The 18,244-nt window shown below is 39.9% G+C and overlaps 1 protein-coding gene across 2 annotated transcripts in view; it reads right to left on the bottom strand.

Moving 5' to 3' along the window:
• Positions 1–235: 235 nt before the first annotated feature.
• LOC126183468 (dymeclin) overlaps positions 236–18,244 on the bottom strand; it is a 165,837-nt gene continuing 147,828 nt past the window's right edge. For both annotated transcript variants that reach the window (XM_049925479.1, XM_049925480.1), the window contains exons 13-14: positions 784–897; positions 236–619 (exon numbers count right to left, since the gene is read on the bottom strand). In XM_049925479.1, the coding sequence (XP_049781436.1) occupies positions 461–619; positions 784–897 (273 nt within the window). In that variant the 3' untranslated portion in view covers positions 236–460. The remainder of the gene's footprint in view (positions 620–783; positions 898–18,244) is intronic.

Genomic DNA, 18,244 nt, shown 5'->3' with positions numbered 1-18,244 from the left:
ACTTCTGTTGGGCAGCATGTTACATTAGTGTAAAAGATTTCCCATTTTTATGCCAGTTCCACTCTGGAGGCGACATGCTGATTCAGGCCATGCTCCATAGATACCAAAAGCTATGAACCATTGCATGTACTGCCAAGAGTGTCTGGTGTACATTTTAAAATGGTCTAGGTTTCTTCTACACCCTGTATAGAGTAGAGCATATCAGAAACTGGACTGTCAAAGTAAAAAGCTGCTAAATATAATACCAATATTTTAATAAATAGGTGCATAATTTTAACAGTATGAAATTAACAAATTTCATTTAAGAATAATGATACAAAGCATACCAGCTAAAAACGAGTTGGCAGCATACATTTACATCTGGGTTGCACAGATATGTGGACATTTTCAAAAAAATAAATTGTACAACCTCCACAAAAAGGAGAACTATGCACAATTATCCCTGAACCAAATGATGAAGTTAAGTGAGTACATTCAACATGTCTGGAACAAAAAGCTTGTTGTTGGCAGGATTCCAGTGCAGACCTGAAGTCTGGCAAACAAGTGACCACACATAGGGAATGAAAAAGTCTTCTGGTTGATCTTCTTCCACATACTTAAACTTCAAGTCAGGAAATTTCTGCAAGGAGGAAAAGACAGTGCTGACAAACAAACAGTGTAATGAATCTATAATGGTTACAAATATAATACTATTGTATTTACTATACACAGCATTATATTAAAATTGTGTATGATACACTACAAGAGTTCTAAAGTGCCAAAGTGATAGTAAATATTTCTCACCCGCAGTTTTTCTTTATTCCACTCAAGTGCTCCTTGTTGAATGGTTTCCTGAACTTCCGTCACACTCAGATGCTTTTGAACTTGATTCAGTTTATGTGAGAAGTACGTGATAACCTAAAAGAAAATACTGAATAAGCACAATAACTTAAAATATGATAAAAACACACTCTAAATAATGAAAGGAGGAAATGTACCCACTCGCCAGATGGAGGACGCACTGAATGGTTGACAGGCACATTTGGGGAGACACTTGCAATAATCATGTGCCTGTTCCTCGTTGTGTTTGTTTGCTATTTTGTTTTACTACATCTCACTGCATAAAAATTCAAGTTTTCCAATGCATTCAAATTTGCCTTTGAGTTAGCACTTTGGCCCAGTTGTCTGATAAGAACAACACTGACTTAAAAATAATTATTGGGCATTTCCTCATCTGTCGTTGGATAATTCCACAGATTATAAACACAGAGAAACAAAGTGACACTCTATGGTTCCTCACAATTAAGAACAACCTGGAAGCAATGGAAGCAAACTTCAAAAAAATAAAAAGCTCTTATTCATACATGTTGAAGAAGAAGAGTGATTGAGGAGCCTTTGATGTCACGATGCCATACCTGTTCCTTTATCAGTGACTCTAATTCACAGATATTAGGAAAATCATATACTTCATAATGACAAATATTCTCATGCCCACACTCCTATTCATAACTAATATATCACCTCTGTCATCAACTATATGTTCAGCAACCATGTAGTATTCACTAATGCAAACTATCTGCTATCTTCTCTTACTTTTTTCTGAAATCAATGATTTTCCATAGGTGCTACTTACACGAAAAGTGTGAAACTCTGTTTCAGACAGTTGTTCAATTTGAAGTTTCAATTAGCTTATTTCATATTATTTCTACCTAAGCAGTAATTCTATCAGCCTCAATTTGTGCTGTTTTGTTTTCCAATTTATGTCCCCATTATTTATACAGCTCTTGCTGCACAAATTACTAGAGCCTACTTCATTAATTCACTGAAGTAGTCCCTAAATATATGTCCTAACTGTAATTGTAATTGGTATTTTTTTTCTTTTACAACACTTATGTTAAACTACTTATATTCCATTTGATGTTATTTAATGCTTCTTTAGCCTTCAATACCCTTTTCTGGATTTTTAAGTCCTGAAATTTTCTGTCTCTGAACAGAGAGTAGAAGCAGCTGCGTTTTCAAGATTCATGTTATTGTTTATTTAGTCATATATTATGTAGCAAGACATGGACACTGACATAGCGGCGTGAGCCCCAAGGCCTCAAGCTAATGTTTGGCTTCACTCAGGCCACTACTATCAATAATTTTTCACTAGCGTCTGATTACATGTCATAGGAACTTACACATGGCAATGGAGTCTCAAACAACTTTATCCATAATACACTAGCATGTGAAGGCCTGGAGTGTTTGGTATGATATGAGAGCATGTTTAAGCCTCAGCAGAGCTATCTAATCAATATCGTCATTTACTACTCTGCCGATCCTGTGTGACAGGTAACATATTTAAATCTGAAAGGTTGCACACATGGGTACCACTCCCTTATTTCACTGCAGGCTGGAGTAAAGTCACTCATTTACATCCCAAAAACAAGTGTCCTTTTTAGACGTAACTGTTGACTGATTTAGTTACTTTTATATATTGTAGGAATTTCTGGAACAAATCAATCTCTCTATATTGCACACAGATCCTCTGTTTGATCCCTTCCTTACAAATTAATCTGTCAGATATCTGTCTCCCAACGGTATCATCTTATATCTTCTATTACATAATTCTTGACATGAGACTAATCAATAATTCTATTCTTTTCCGGGGATTGAAGGCACAAAATAGGGACATAATAGTTAAAAGGAGCAGCCAAGCTCATTGTAAAGAACTATTCAGGAAACTGCATATCCTTACTGCACCAAGTGAGTACATCTACCAATCTGTTGTGCATATCAGGCAAAACATTAATCAATATTTCACTAATAGTTCTACACATAATTTGGATCTACTTTTACGAAGGAAAAACAAACAAAAAACTCAGAACAGCATTTTCTATCTAGGAGCAAAATTGTACAACAATCTGCCCAAGGAAATGAAAAGGTTACTAAAATACATCTATTTCAAAAGGCAACTGAAACATTCTTCATAAGTAATGCATACTACACAAAGTAAAGATTGCTTAGGGGCCTGAGAGTACTCGTTAGTAGTGAAAGGGGATAACTATAACAACCTTTCACATTACAACAGATGATCACAATGAAATGCTTTTACAAGAAAATTATGTACAATATTTACAGGGTGTCCCACGAGAAATGGTCCATATTTATTGATAAGGCAGGAATGATCATTCAATCCAAAAAAGTATAGTGAACATGGGCCCTGGAATATTTAACTTTAAAAGCTATGAGCACTTGTTTGACTTCACTACTGTGAAACACATCTTTTCCACTGAACACGTACTCGTAGCTCTTAAGACGTAATTCATTTTAGAGCCCATCTTTGCTACACTTTTTTGCTTCGAATGATCATTCTGGCCATATCCCTGAATATTGACCACTCCTCCTGGCACACCATTTATAGTGTATGATAGTAATGTCTTCTCACTCTCCGAAGCTAAACATCTCACTCAACATGAGGGGATGCTGCCTCAGTAATTTAGATGGACTGAGGGGTGGGCAGGAATGCATGCATGGGAAATATTGCGTGTTTATCAGCCTGAAGTCAATATTCCAAACAGACTAGAGTTGGTGCAAGGGGCATAGTACCATGTTCATGACCTGTGACTCACCAGTGGCTGTTCTTAGCATGTGTGCAGTGATGAAGTGCAATACTATCTTTTATAATACAAGCTCTCTGGAGCAAACTGCGTGTAAATCAAAGAACACTGAACAATAGGAACCAACTGAATGAGACAGGGCAGTTGTTAACACACTGAGATTATATTCTGGAGGATGGAGTTTGCTCTGCCTGGCCATCCTGATATAGATTTTCTGTGGATTTTTAGTAAGTCATTTCAGGCAAATGCCAGAATGGCTCCTTCATCAAATCAACAAAGGAACACCAGTGCCATCATCATGAGAGTGTTTGTATGCATTCTGTGCATATGTATATTTTGAGCTATGTATTTATGTTTATTTTATTATGGTGACAAATCCTATATAAGGAACATTTTGGCAGAATGTAAAGTATTAAGGAGTAGTAGAGAGCACTCACCAAACAGTAGAAGCATCGAGTCATCGATAGAGACACACACAAAAGAAATTAAATCTTTGCTAGCTTTCAGAATTAATCCTTTGACGAGCTACTTGAGGAATATTTTACACAACCGGTTTAAGAAATTTTATTTCATAGGTCCCAGTAAAATCTTGGCAAGTTTTCTCCTGGAGTACTTCAGTTGTACTACATGACAAGCTGCCTGTCTTTCAGAACTGACGGAGTTTCGTTCAGTTAAATCTGCTGAGAGGAAATGCCTTCAGCCCTCTGATTAAGTTTGCTGGCAAATTACCATCACCAGTTTTAGCCAACAGCGAGCTTGAGGTGCGGGTCCCATGTGTGTGCACTGGAGGGTTCTGGTGAGCATAAATCAGTCGCTTCACTCTCTTGTGATCCAGACCTCAAGCAGAACAAAAGTCTTTCTTGGAAATCAGAGCCTCTGGATCAGCACTACATGGCCAGCCACCAACAGATCTTTACATGGACTGCCTCCTCTCCCATTCCCCACTTTCCCACCCTAGGCACACTCCATGTATCCCGTATGCTGAAATATATGCTCTGCATCTGTCGAAATTTCCTGAGCTGCAATTCAATGCCAGTCCTGAATGCTCACTCCCAAGTCTTCACCACTCTAACAGTTGCCTGCGAGGTCAGAATCACAATCCGACCCCACCTTGCAATCCATAGGTCGACTTCACTTTTGGTTCATATTCAAAGTCAATAAGTATTCGCCACCGTTATTTCACTGGAAGCCTTGGTACTGCAGTGTGCCATCTTTGCTGCCTTGTTAGACGTTATCCCGTGTGTACCAGTGCCCACGGCAAAGTCTACGGTACTGCCTTCTGCAGAATGGGCCGAGTCCCACGGAGAGCTCCGAACCATGCCTTGCGGCACACCTGTGTGCCATATACATGCTAGCCCCATTTTATGATTGTAGCCGGTGCAGATTGCCTGTCACTGTGCTCTAACCTTCAGCCAGGTGCTGGGACGTGGAAAAACATGCGACAAGTCTGTGCTATGCTTCCCTGCTGCATGTTGCCTACTGGCACTGCCCGTCCACTGAGCACAGCATGGCTGGCCATGTTCCTTGCCACCATGTTGCTTACTGGCTGAGATATCCGCTTTATGGACCCTGCTGTTGCTGCTGCACAGTTACATAGCCCACCTGTCACTGCACTGCCCAGAGACAGAGTCAAACATGAGGGTCCTGGCCTCAGTACTTTTTCTGCCATATAGCCAGCCACCCCCACCATGCACATCACTGCTACGTGGGTATCACGTGTGTACAGCCCTCACAGCTGTAAAAAACTGATGATGTTGGTTTGGGGGGCACTCGTTGAGGTCATCAACGCCCGTACAAGCTCCCAATCTTTCCAGTTCCAATCTCGTCACTTCCCGAATGATGATGAAGACAACACAAACACCCCCGTCCCCAGGTGGAGAAAATTCCCGACCCGGCCGGGAATCTGACCCGCGACCCCGTGATCCAGAGGTAGCAACGCTAGCCACTAGACCACGAGCTGTGGACCTCACCACTGTATCTACTGCTGCCCCCACACACCACACCATTGGTGACCACCCCTACCTATAAGCTGCAGCTCCTGTTAAGTGCCAACGTATAAGTGAACAGTCCCACCTTTAGAGCAGATTATTATTCTTATGGAAATTTCTTTTTTAAAAGACCAATTGCCAGTGCCATTTTGTGCCTAGAACTTCAATCCAGAACAGAATTTTTGTGTTACCAGATTGTGATTTTATACACCATATCTGCTGCTGCTTGTCTGAATAGTTCCCCTTTCTAATGAAAAGTATGTAGTATAGGAGTAAGTTTTGTAGGTTATTTAGTTATTGCATTTTACTGTGATGTATCTTTAGCCATTAATGTTTTAAGTTTAGGCAACTCCCCTATTTTATTTTAATAGGTGTGTCAGTTGTACTACTAAATTTCATACTGGGCACTGTCTAGTTAACTATCACTTATTTAATTTCATGCTTAGTAGTTGTGATGTGGAGAAGTTCCTACAGGTATATTTTTGAGAGTTTTCAATTAATATCCAAGGAAATCCACCTAGCAAGAGTCTCCCAGCCATTCATAGCATTTTCTTGTTCCATTTTGTGTCCGTACTATTCCTGTACCCCAATGAGAGTAGGCTCTTAAACTTTGTTCCACAGATGTGAGAGCATTAGGGACCACACAAACACCTTCTGCTGAAGGACCATGTCTGAGATTAATGAATTTTGTTGGAGACTTTCCATCATCTTTTGACAGATCAAAGATATTTTGTCTACTGTGCCTACTTGCAATTTTTCTCTAACTAATAATTTATTTACAATGTACATGCTTAGCTGACTATTACACACTGAAAAAAAGTAGACTTGAAAAGATGATGTTGATTTTGATCTGATGACAGTATATGCCTCTTGGGGATAGTATATTTACTGATAATGGTTTCAACAGCTAGCATAGTGGCATAGCTACCAGAGCGCCATCTGTCTCTACTCTTTGATAGGGAATGCTCACAGCCAGAAGGCTCAGTGTGGTGCAAACACGTGAAGCAAGCAGGCAACCATGCAACGGAAAATGCACTTGTGCTTCCTACAGCCGACTAAGTGAGTTTGAAAAGGGTCAAATTGTGGGTTTCCAAGTGCCAGGATGGCCCTTCCACAGAATTGGCACACAAGTTGGACATGCTGCATCAGTTGTGCAACAGTACTAGTGTGTGGTTGTGGGATTGAAGGGACCAAACTGCTATGGTCATCAGTCCAACAGTGCTAGTATGAGTTGTCACATGAACAGTTTCACACCTATAGATGAGGTTCTGAATATCCAAGCAGCACAGACGCCCACCATGACCGTCGTACTGTAAGGGCAGGAGTGGGAGAGCGTACAGCTACCACAACACAGATAAGAGGGCTTGTGAGCCCAGACGTGTCAACATGAACTGTTGCTGACAAGTGATTAGCAGTGGGATTAGAGGCACGCACCCTTCTAGCCCATCTTCCACTCACACCACAACATCGACGTGCACTACTTGACTGGTGTCATCAGAGGGTTACTTGGGAGATGGAAAGGCATGCTGTGGTCTTCAGCAATGAAATCAGATTCTGCCTGCATGCAAGTGATAATTGTTTATGTATACAACATAGATCTGGTGAGCACTATCTCGTAGAGCGCAGTTGTCCAGGACACACTGGCCCCATACCATGCCTTGAGGTCTGGAGTGTGACAAGCTACAACTCTCGTTCACCTTTGATGTTTTCGGAAGGTACGATAACCAGTGCTTGGTATGTGCAGAATGCTGTTAGACTTGTTCTTGCAACAGAATAATGCTTGCTCATACATTGTCCGTGAAACTTACCATGCTCTGAAAGACATGCAGCAACTTTCCTGGCCACCACAATCTATGGACTTGTCTCCAGTCGAGCACATGTGGGGTGTGATGGGATGAGAACAATGAATGACTCTTACAAACTACACGAACAGGTCGAGCATTACATATCCCAGGACAGTATTTCCCACCTGTACGATTCATTGGATGGCAGTCAGCACCTGCACTACTGCCTGTGGAGGCTGCACCACATACTAAGATGGGTGTTATAGCATGGATCCACAACTGGTACCTCAGAACTGCTTGTGTTACTGATCTGTAAATGCAATCATGTCATGTATTTCATATGCACTGATGCAATAATAAATCTTGAGTGAACTGGAAACCTCTAAATGAGTCTACTAATTTTTTTTCCGGCACTGTATTTTGCAAAGGTTATAAATAGTCATGGATATTAAAGATTTTTGGAGAAAGGATCCCGTTTTCTTTTTAAAGAGCCAGCACAGAAATGTGAATGTGCAAGAAAGAGCTGTTTAAAGATGCCCCCCTCTCATCTGTTAAATAGATCTTTTGTCATTAGACAATATTAAGCAATTTGCATTATTCAGATTTGTTGCAGAATTTTGCTTTTGTATTGTATTCTCCTTGTAGATCTCTTTTGTTTACAAGGATTTTTTTTTTTGTATGTTTTGGAGTTTCTTTTGAAAGAATGCATTGAGTTTATCTCACTACAGTTTTTTCGCAATACTACTTCTTACACGTCTGCTTCTATGAGTATTTCATTATGCTGTCATATATAGAATGTGCAGCCTCTTTTGCAGTGTCCATTCTGTTCATCTTTTATTGTTCAGTGGACAATCATTCTTCAAATATTCATCTAATTTTCATAACCAATTTTCCACTGCTTTGCAGATGAGCTAAGTCCAAGGTTGGTTCAGAAGAATTTAGTTCTGTTATTTTCTTTCAAGGTGCCACTCATGCATGTTTTTACATGCATATGAATTCTGAACTGCAGTGTTCTATCACACTGTGACCCTTATGTATTGGGATCTCCATCATCTTGAAGCAACTCTGTTGCACTTTTAATGCGGATAGCAAATTCATAAGATGATTACACAGTGTCTTCTGAATTTTTTGTTTGCTGAAAGCCAACATGGAGGAGCACTGAGATAACACAAGAATGTTACACAGAGATGTGCTCTGTTATCCTATTTCTATTTCAAGATCAAAACACATACTGTACTAACAATCTGAGCTATGGCTTCTTCAGCCTCGTTTACTCTGCTGCCTTACCACAGTTTTTGAGTAAGCCTGTAGAAACTGATACAGTGTTTGGTCTTCTGTCATACAAAAGTTAAGATCCTTTCATGTACAAATCTGGTGTCACTCTGTGCAGACTGTTCTCTGTGTTTAACCCGCTTTCAGACAGCATTGTATTATTCTCTTTTTACACATACTTAGCGTCATATCACTGGAACATACCACCAGCTGTGTTTTCAAAAACACATGCTTACTTCAAGGTTGCTTTAGCAATACTGCTGCATATCCCCTCTTTTCCGATATTGCCACATATTCACTCCTCACCCTCCTCACCCTCCTGCACCTTGCTATGCTTCCCTTCCTCTTGCCCCCTTCAGACATTCACTAACAGCATGCCATTTCTCCTCCTCTCCTCACCTTCCCCTCTTCCTAGAAATAATGCGTTCTCTCCAATTTGCCCCGACCTTACACACCCATAACATGTTGTGCCTCCCATGCCATGCAGTGCTGTACCCTGCCTACCCTTCATGCATTTGAGCCACCATTATGATTTGTCAACACCACTTGCTCAACTCTCTCCTTTCCCTCCATGCAACATGCTCTTTTCCTGTCAATCAGAAGCTTAATTTCAAACATGCGCTACTGTTGTACAGAACCACATTCTACCCATGACCTTTTCATATTTTATGAACAGATTATAAATTCACTGCATTCTTTCCCTTGCATTACGTAAAATTTTATGAACAAGTCCAGACTGTTTTTAGTTGTTTCGTTGTTGTGGACGCTTACATTTAATCTACCTTTTCTTGGGTTTTTTCTTGTGTTTCTCCATGTCAGTAACTTTGTATTTTGTACTTTCTTGGTGTATTTTCACATTATGCCTCCTATAGGGAATTAGTAATTGTTCACGAGTTTTCCTGTCAAAGGGGCTTAGAGTAGTATCAAATCAGCAGATCATAGCTTTCAATAATGTTGGTTGATGAGGTAGTGAGCAGTGTACTTACATAAGATAATGGACAGTAACGACCTGCCACAGATCTGTGCTTGAAGTACTTGTTGTTTCATGTTATTATTATAATTAATATAATGAGGTTATACCATACATGCTGACAATTTTAATTTGTGGTTCTGGGATTTCGATAAGTATGCAAAGGGGTGCAATTTTTCTACAATTCATGAGTAACTTAAGTTGGACCTGTATGATGTCTGGAGAGTTCTTACACTATGTGCATTCACTCCACAAATATTTAAGGTCACACCAGATGCTTATTTTGCAACTGGACAATACTAGGTTGAAACCTGAGCAGTAACTTATGAGAAATATTGATTATAGTTAACCAATTATCCTACACAGGGGATACTGCCATGTTGAAGACATCTTTAGTGCTAGGCTGGGTGGCTTGTGAGCTCTGAAGAAGCTGCGGACTATGCTGGTAGACATGCAGTTGCTGGCCTGCTGGCAGGGTCACCCAAGCTGGACTGGCCTCAATGGAGGAGCGCATCCCACACCAATGGATAGGGGCTAGGGGAGTAGGGGGGCTGTATACACTAGGCCATCAACCCTTCCACAAGAGCTGATCACAAAATAAAAGCCTGGTCCTCCAGGTTGGAGGTTGAGCATAGCATCGATACCTCTGCCTTGTAAAAAGCTTGTCATCATGAATAATTTAACAAGGAACACCGGACTGCCCTTCCGGAGATGAACTGCACCAAGAAACAGGAATATAGGTATATTGGCGCTTAAATTTTGAACATGGAAAGTTCGTACACTGCTGCAGATGGGGGCTATGAACAGTATTGTGGAAGAGATCCTACGCACTTCAGGAAATCAGGTGGAAGGGAAGGGGAGAGGAGAGAGTCATAAGCTTAAATTCTCCCTTATTATTCAGGAAAAGATAAAAGGAAGGAAGGAAGATTGGGCTTAACATTCCATCGATATTGATCGAAGTCATTAGAGATGGAGCACAAGCTCAGACTGTTTCAAGGACGGGGAAGGAAATTGGTTGTGCCCTTTCAAAGGAACCATCCTGGTATTTGTCTGGAGCGATTTTGAGGAATCATGGAAAACCTAAGTCTGGATGGCCAGACAGCGGTTTGAACTGTTGTCTTCCCAAATTCGAGTCTAGTGAGCTAACCACTGTGCCACATCAATCAGTAGAAGATGAAAGACATGAGGGGGATAGAGTTGGGTTTATAGTCGCCAAAGATATGAGTGGCTCTCTCATTGCTTTCACTCCACATAATGAAAGAATATGTACTCCGTGTGTCAAAAGCAAATTTCACCATGTGATCTTTGAGGACGTATATGCACCAACTGAAGAATCAGATGAGACAGGAATTACAAACAAAAGATGGTGAATACCATATATATAAAGAATGGAACTCTGTTAAAAATGCTATTCAGACAACAGCACATGAAATACCGGGGGAAACAAAGAGCCTTAGAAATGAATACTGGTATGATGATGAATGCAGACAGGCACTAGAACAGAAAAAGGAAGCAAGACTGAAGTGCTGACAGTGAAATACAAGATCAAATCAGGCATTTGTTGTTGTTGTGGTCTTCAGTCCTGAGACTGGTTTGATGCAGCTCTCCATGCTGCAGGCATTATATAATGAAAAGAGAATAGAGACAGCAAGGGTGTGTAGGAGAGGAAGGGAAAAAGAAGGGGGAGCCATAAGCAGAAAGATAGAAAAGATGGAAGAACACTATCAACAGAATACAGCAGAAAGTTTTATAAGAAAATTGAAGGAGGAACTCAAGAATATAGCTTGAAAATAACAGCATTTAAGGGCGAAGAGAGAAATTGCCTGGCAGATGAAGAACACATTCTGGATAGAGGGAGAGAACCCTTCAAGATAATTCAGGGGAGCAATTCTACCAGGATTGTGCAGTCACTATATTACACTGTATATCCACAGATAGAAGAATCCACATTAGAAGAGGTACAGAAGGTAGTGTAGTTTCTAAAAAAACTACAAAGCCTCAGGAACTGATGGAATAACAGCAAAACTGTTTACAAAATGGGGCAATATGTCACCTTAAGCAAATGTATAAACTTATCAAATTGATATGGAATCAGGAAAAAATTCCAGAAGAATGGACCTTGGGGGTAATCCTACCAATCCATAAGAAAGGGGACAAGACTTGTTAGGTGTACCTGTCAGGAGTCAAAGCAGGAATAGCACAATGGGGTGTAGGGCTTTTCATCAGGAAAGAAATGGAACCCACCGTAGTTGCAAGTTGCAATAAGGTATGTAAACGAATGACTGATGTGGATAGATTTGACACAGTGTCCAGCAAGAAATTTAGGATTGTGTCAGTATATTTGCATTGTGAAGGGACAGATCAAGATAAGATGGATAGTTTTTATGAGGCACTCAGTGATGTAGTTGTTAGAGTAAAGGACAAGGACAATGTTCTGCTCATGGGTGATTTTAATGCCAGGATTGAAAGTCTAACAGAAGGGTATGAAAAGGTTATGGGTAAATTTGGAGAGGATATGGAGGCCAACAGGAACGGGAAACAACTCTTGGATTTCTGTGCCAGTATGGGCTTAGTAATCACAAACTCCTTTTTTAAATATAAGAACATTCACCGGTATACTTGGGAAGGCAGGGGAACCAGATCTGTCATTGACTATATAATAACAGATCAGGAATTCAGGATGGCTGTGAGGCACACACGTGTATTCAGGGGATTCTTTGATGACACTGATCACTATTTAATCTGCAGTGAAATTGGTATTGTGAGGCCGAAAGTGCAGGAGGTCAGGTCCATGTGTGGGAGAGTAAGAGTGGAGAAACTTCAGGATAAGGAAATCAGACAAGTACATAACAGTGATCTCAGAAAGGTACCAGTTAGTTGAATGTAGTCAATTGCAGTCACCGGAAAAGGAATGGACAAGGTACACGGGACACAGTACTAGAAGTGGCCAAAGAATGTCTTGGAACAGTAGTGTGTAAAGGTAGGATGAAGCAAACAGCTTGGTGGAATGACACAGTCAAGGCAGCCTGTAAAAGGAAAAAGAAGGCATATCAAAAATGGCTACATACTAGAACTCAGGTAGACAGAGAAAGTTATGTTGAAGAAAGAAACAAAGCCAAACAGATAATTGCAGCATCCAAGAAGAAATCTTGGGAAGACTTTGGAAACAGGTTGGAGACCTTGGGTCAAGCTGCTGGAAAACCATTCTGGAGTGTAATTAGCAGTCTTCGAAAGGGAGGTAAGAAGGAAATGACAAGTATTTTGGACAGGTCAGGAAAACTGCTGGTGAATCCTATTGATGCCTTGGGCAGATAAAGGGAATATTTTCAAGAGTTGCTCAATGTAGGTGAAAACACAATCAGTAATGTTTCAGATTTCAATGTACAATGGGACAGGAATGATGATGGAAATAGGATCACAATTGAGGAAGTGGAGAAAATGATCAATAGATTACAGTGCAATAAAGCAGCTGGGGTGGATGAAATTAAGTCGGAACTCATCAAATACAGTGTAATGTCAGGTCTTAAGTGGCTACACAGGTTAATTGAAATGGCGTGGAAGTCGGGACAGGTTCCGTCAGACTGGACGAAAGCAGTAATCACACCAATCTTTAAACATGGAAACAGAAAAGATTGTAACAACTACAGAGGTATCTCTTTGATCAGCGTTGTGGGTAAAATCTTCTCAGGTATTGTTGAAAGGAAAGTGCGAGTATTAGTTGAGGACAAATTGTATGAAAATCAGTGTGGGTTTTGGCCTCTTAGAGGTTGTCAGGACCAGATCTTTAGCTTACGGCAAATAATGGAGAAGTGTTACGAGTGGAACAGGGAATTGTATCTATGTTTTATAGATCTAGAAAAGGCATATGACCGGGTTCCTAGGAGGAAGTTATTGTCTGTGCTACGTGATTATGGAATAGGAGGCAAACTTTTGCAAGCAATTAAAGGTCTTTACATAGACAGTCAGGCAGCAGTTAGAGTTGACGGTAAATTGAGTCCATGGTTCAGAGTAGTTTCAGGGGTAAGACAAGGCTGAAACCTGTCTCCACTGTTGTTCATATTATTTATGGATCATATGTTGAAAACAATAGACTGGCTGGGAGAGATTAAGATAGGTGAACACAAAATAAGCAGTCTCGCATATGCAGATGACTTAGTTGTGATGGCAGATTCTATTGAAAGTTTGCAAAGTAATATTTCAGAGCTAGATCAGAAATGTAAGGACTATGGTATGAAGATTAGCATCTCCAAAACAAAAGTAATGTCAGTGGGAAAGAGATATAAAAAGATTGAGTGCCAAATAGGAGGAACAAAGTTAGAACAGGTGGACAGTTTCAAGTACTTAGGATGCATATTCTCACAGGATGGCAACATAGTGAAAGAACTGGAAGCGAGGTGTAGCAAAGCTAATGCAGTGAGCGCTAAGCTACAATCTACTATCTTCTGCAAAAAGGAAGTCAGTACCAAGACTAAGTTATCTGTGCACTGTTCAATCTTTCAACTAACTTTGTTGTATGGGAGCGAAAGCTGGGTGGATTCAGGTTACCTTATCAATAAGGTTGAAGTTTCGGATATGAAAGTAGCTAGGATGATTGCAGGTACTAGTAGATGGGAACAATGGCAGGAGAGTGTGCACAATGAGGAAATCAAAGAAAAACTGGGAATGAACTCTATAGATGTAGCAGTCAGGGCGAACAGGCTTAGATGGTAGGGTCATGTTACACGCATGGGAGAAGCAAGGTTACCCAAGAGACTCATGGGTTCAGCAGTAGAGGGTAGGAGGAGTCGGGGTAGACCAAGGAGAAGGTACCTGGATTCGGTTAAGAATGATTTTGAAGTAATATGCTTAACATCAGAAGAGGCACAAATGTTAGCACTGAATAGGGGATCATGGAGGAATTTTATAAGGGGGACTATGCTCTAGACTGAATGCTGAAAGGCATAATCAGTCTTAAATGATGATGATGATGATTACCCAGTTGAATGCAACCCACAACATTCTCTTAGCATTATTTACAACATGCTGGTGCCATACGTAGAAGAGATTCGGGGAGAATATCAGTGTGGATTTCAGTCTAATAGGTCAACAACAGATCAAATATTTGTGCTGCGGCAAATACACGAAAAGGCATATGAGTATAATATTGAGCTTCCACAAGGCCTTCTATAGTCTTGATAGGGCATAAATGCTAAATGATTTGCTATTGCTTGGTATACCATATAAGTATGTTTCACTTATCCAACAACGGTGACTCATTTCCAAGGCTGCAGTGTGAGTGGCGAACCCAGGAAATGGTTTAGCCTTAGTAAATGAGTCAGACAATGTTTCTACAATGCTTTTAAATCTGACTCTTGAAGTAGACATTCACAAGCTTAAAATATTTGGTTACATAGGCACAAAGTCAACCAAGATATGTGCATATGCTGATGATTTAGCAATTAGTAATAGAGAAAGAGTTTCACTAGTGATAACAATAGCTGAGCTGTAAGAATCGACACTTCCTAGAGGCCTCACTGTTAGTGAAAAGACGACTAAATACACGAATTTCATCATGAAGGGAAATAATAACTTGGATAAACTATTGGAAGCTGGTTTCATTTTTGAACATGTGCAGAACTTTAATTTTCTGGGATCTACAACAACAGGACAAATCCCATGTCAACTAAAATAAAATAGTGCATCTTAAGTGATAATAGATGCTTAGACACATTAAAGAAATTGTTGGCCTCTAGGTTATTAAACAGACAACTGAAACATCAAATTTATAAGGTCATGATCAGGCCAGTAGTAACCTACAGATGTGAAACATGGACAATGAGTGCTGATGAGCAGTGGCTCAGGATATTTGAATGCAGTGTTCTGTGCAAGATCTATGGGACAATTCAGGATGATAATAGTTCCTGGAGATTTAGAATGAACACTAAGGTGGATTGCCACATACAAGGAGCTGACATTGTAAGAACAATAAAAATTTCAAGAATAGCCTAGCCTGGATATGTCCTTACGATGGATACTGGATGAATAACTAAAAAAGTTTCTCAATGGAGGCCAACTGGAAGAAGACAGAGGAAGGCCACGAAAATGGTGGTTAGGACAACAAGGAAGAACATTCGAAGAGTTGCAGCTGAAGATGACTGGCAGGTGCCAAGCTGAAAGATTGTGGAGTGACGACCAGCTGCAATCCCAAAATCTCTTCAAACATTCAATTCGCCAGGAAAATTTTAAATTTCACAATGTGGAAGAAGATAGAATATCTCTCACAGTTAGAGAACTGCACCAGAGAGGGCAGAATGAAGGAAACTTGTTTTAGAGGCTAAGACCCATGGAAAGTTGCAATGTCATGAGGAGAAGAAGAAGAAGAAGAAGAAGAAGAAGAAGAAGAAACTTGTATTACTTGTTGGGCAAACCAGAAAAAATTCACACCTCAACTTGTCACATTTCAATCATAATAATTTTAATTTCTCTCAATTATGCTTAATTAAATTGTAAAACTGTATGTATAATTTTAACCAAGTGATGTGCATAAGAACTAATATCCCACGAGGTAACATACAATGGTTTTTAAGTGAATAGTTATATCTTTTCTTTTTGCTTTTCTGAGATTTTCACTAATATTTGGCTGCATCAACCTTCATCAATGATGTATTCAAGTCGAGGCAGTGACAGCTTAACAGGTACTCTGGCTAGTTTATGCAAGCATTTTCCAGCTAAAATGACTGAACAACTTACACCTAGGTGTAATATTTCACTGTCCTGTATATACTTGAATATGGAATGATATGAAGGACTGTTACTTTCTGAGGTAATTTCAGATGTCAAAGTGGAAGGTGGAATTTTAATACTAGAAATTCGAGAATTATGTTGTGTAGCTTGGTTATCTGCTAACTTTATCCATATTTTCAATGTCTAGTCAGTATACTGTCTTTTGAAGTGATCCTGGGTAACGAAATCACCCACCTACTTGAATCTGGCAATTAGAAATTGTTTCTGTTACTCTGAATGAGAATGTGCTATGTAATATAAGAAAATATTTTGTAGTTCTGTATTTTAATGTGGGTTAATGTAAATAAGGTTTCCATGTGCTTTATGGCGCACCATCTCTCTGACTTGCTGACTGAATTCTGCATTTTATTGACACTGTCTTGATGTGCTTTAGTCTGTGGAACTGTGGCAACTATAGCCTGTCAATAATAGGGGAAGGATGTAGCAAGATTTTTACTTTTGTTATTACTCTTTTACAAATGTACTTAATAAAGTTCTAATAAAAGTTAGGTGTTAATGTTTTCCACTGAGGTTGATTTATTATGTATCTGATCCAAATACATAACCACAGAATTGAATATTATGTTGTGCTGATGTTGTATTTTATATTTTGGCACTGCTTGCATTATGTGGCAATGAGATTAATATTTGCAAGGTAACCCAAGTAACTATACATTTCTAGGGTGCCTGTTGACTATTACAGTATCCATGCTGATTCAGTTCAGCCAATATTTACTATTTAACTACACTGCATTTTGCACATTGTTTTAAGCCATCAAAGAACATTCCATTGTTTTACTGTAATCAATATTTTACAATTCTGACTACATTTTAATGTTTAATATTTTACTATTTACTTATCTGATGAAATCTGAAATACAACCACATTTAAATCTCTTCAGACTTAAACAAAAATTTATAAAGATTCCCCTTTTCTCTGCCCCCCTCCCCTTTTGGTATATAAGGTCCATACATAGGCAAACCGTCTTTCTGGGAAGTGGATGATGCCTTTATGTAATCAATGTGAGTTACCATTCCTGTAGAAGTGGGAACCAATGTCCAGAGTGGCAGCCAGTCAAGGAATATTTTAGGAAATTAGTGAGAAAAAGAAATTTCAAAGGCCCAAGCCAAGTCTCAAGTCTTTTACAACTTTTCTCCCAGAATAACTTTGGCTGTGCATAAGTGACCCAAACTGCCTGTCTTTCAAAACTAGACAGTTCTTTCCAGTTACATCTGCTTACAAGAAGCCTCTTTCAGACCTTTGCTGAGATTTGCTGGCGAATTAATGCCATCAGTTTTAGCTATGGCGAGTGTGGAATACACACCACATGTGCAGACACTTTCTAGTGATCCAGACCCTTGAGTAGAACAGAAGTATTTCTTGGGAGGCAGAGCATCTGGCTCTGCACCACAAGACTGATCACTAACAGATATAAACATGAATTGCCTCATCTCCTGTTGCCCACTTTTTTTAGTTTGTTCGATCTCTTAGACTAGCCCACACCTCGTAACTTACTACCCTATTTGTGGCCAGTGTATCCTGTACACTGAAACATATGCTCTGCATATGACCATATTTCCTCTTCTATTAGTCAACATCAGTCCTGGAGGCTCAATCTCAAGTCTTGACCACTTGTGTGTGTGTGTGTGTGTGTGTGTGTGTGTGTGTGTGTGTGTGTGGTGGTGGGGGGGGGGGGGGGCTGTAGAGCCTGTCTGTTAAGGTCTTAGTGAGACCTTCCAACACATGGGGGCAAGGGAATTCTTGTCATTGCTGATACACCGTCCACATGTGGACAGGCTGTATAGGAGCAGCTTTCTGTTGTGGAAAGAGTGACAGCTGTCAAAATCCAGGGACTGTTAGTGGTTAGTGAGATTAATATGGACAGAGGT

Source organism: Schistocerca cancellata, chromosome 4, assembly GCF_023864275.1.
Source record: "Schistocerca cancellata isolate TAMUIC-IGC-003103 chromosome 4, iqSchCanc2.1, whole genome shotgun sequence".
Lineage (NCBI taxonomy): Eukaryota > Metazoa > Arthropoda > Insecta > Orthoptera > Acrididae > Schistocerca > Schistocerca cancellata.
The sequence above is the reverse complement of the archived record's forward strand: the minus strand, read 5'-3'. Positions and strand labels throughout refer to the sequence as shown.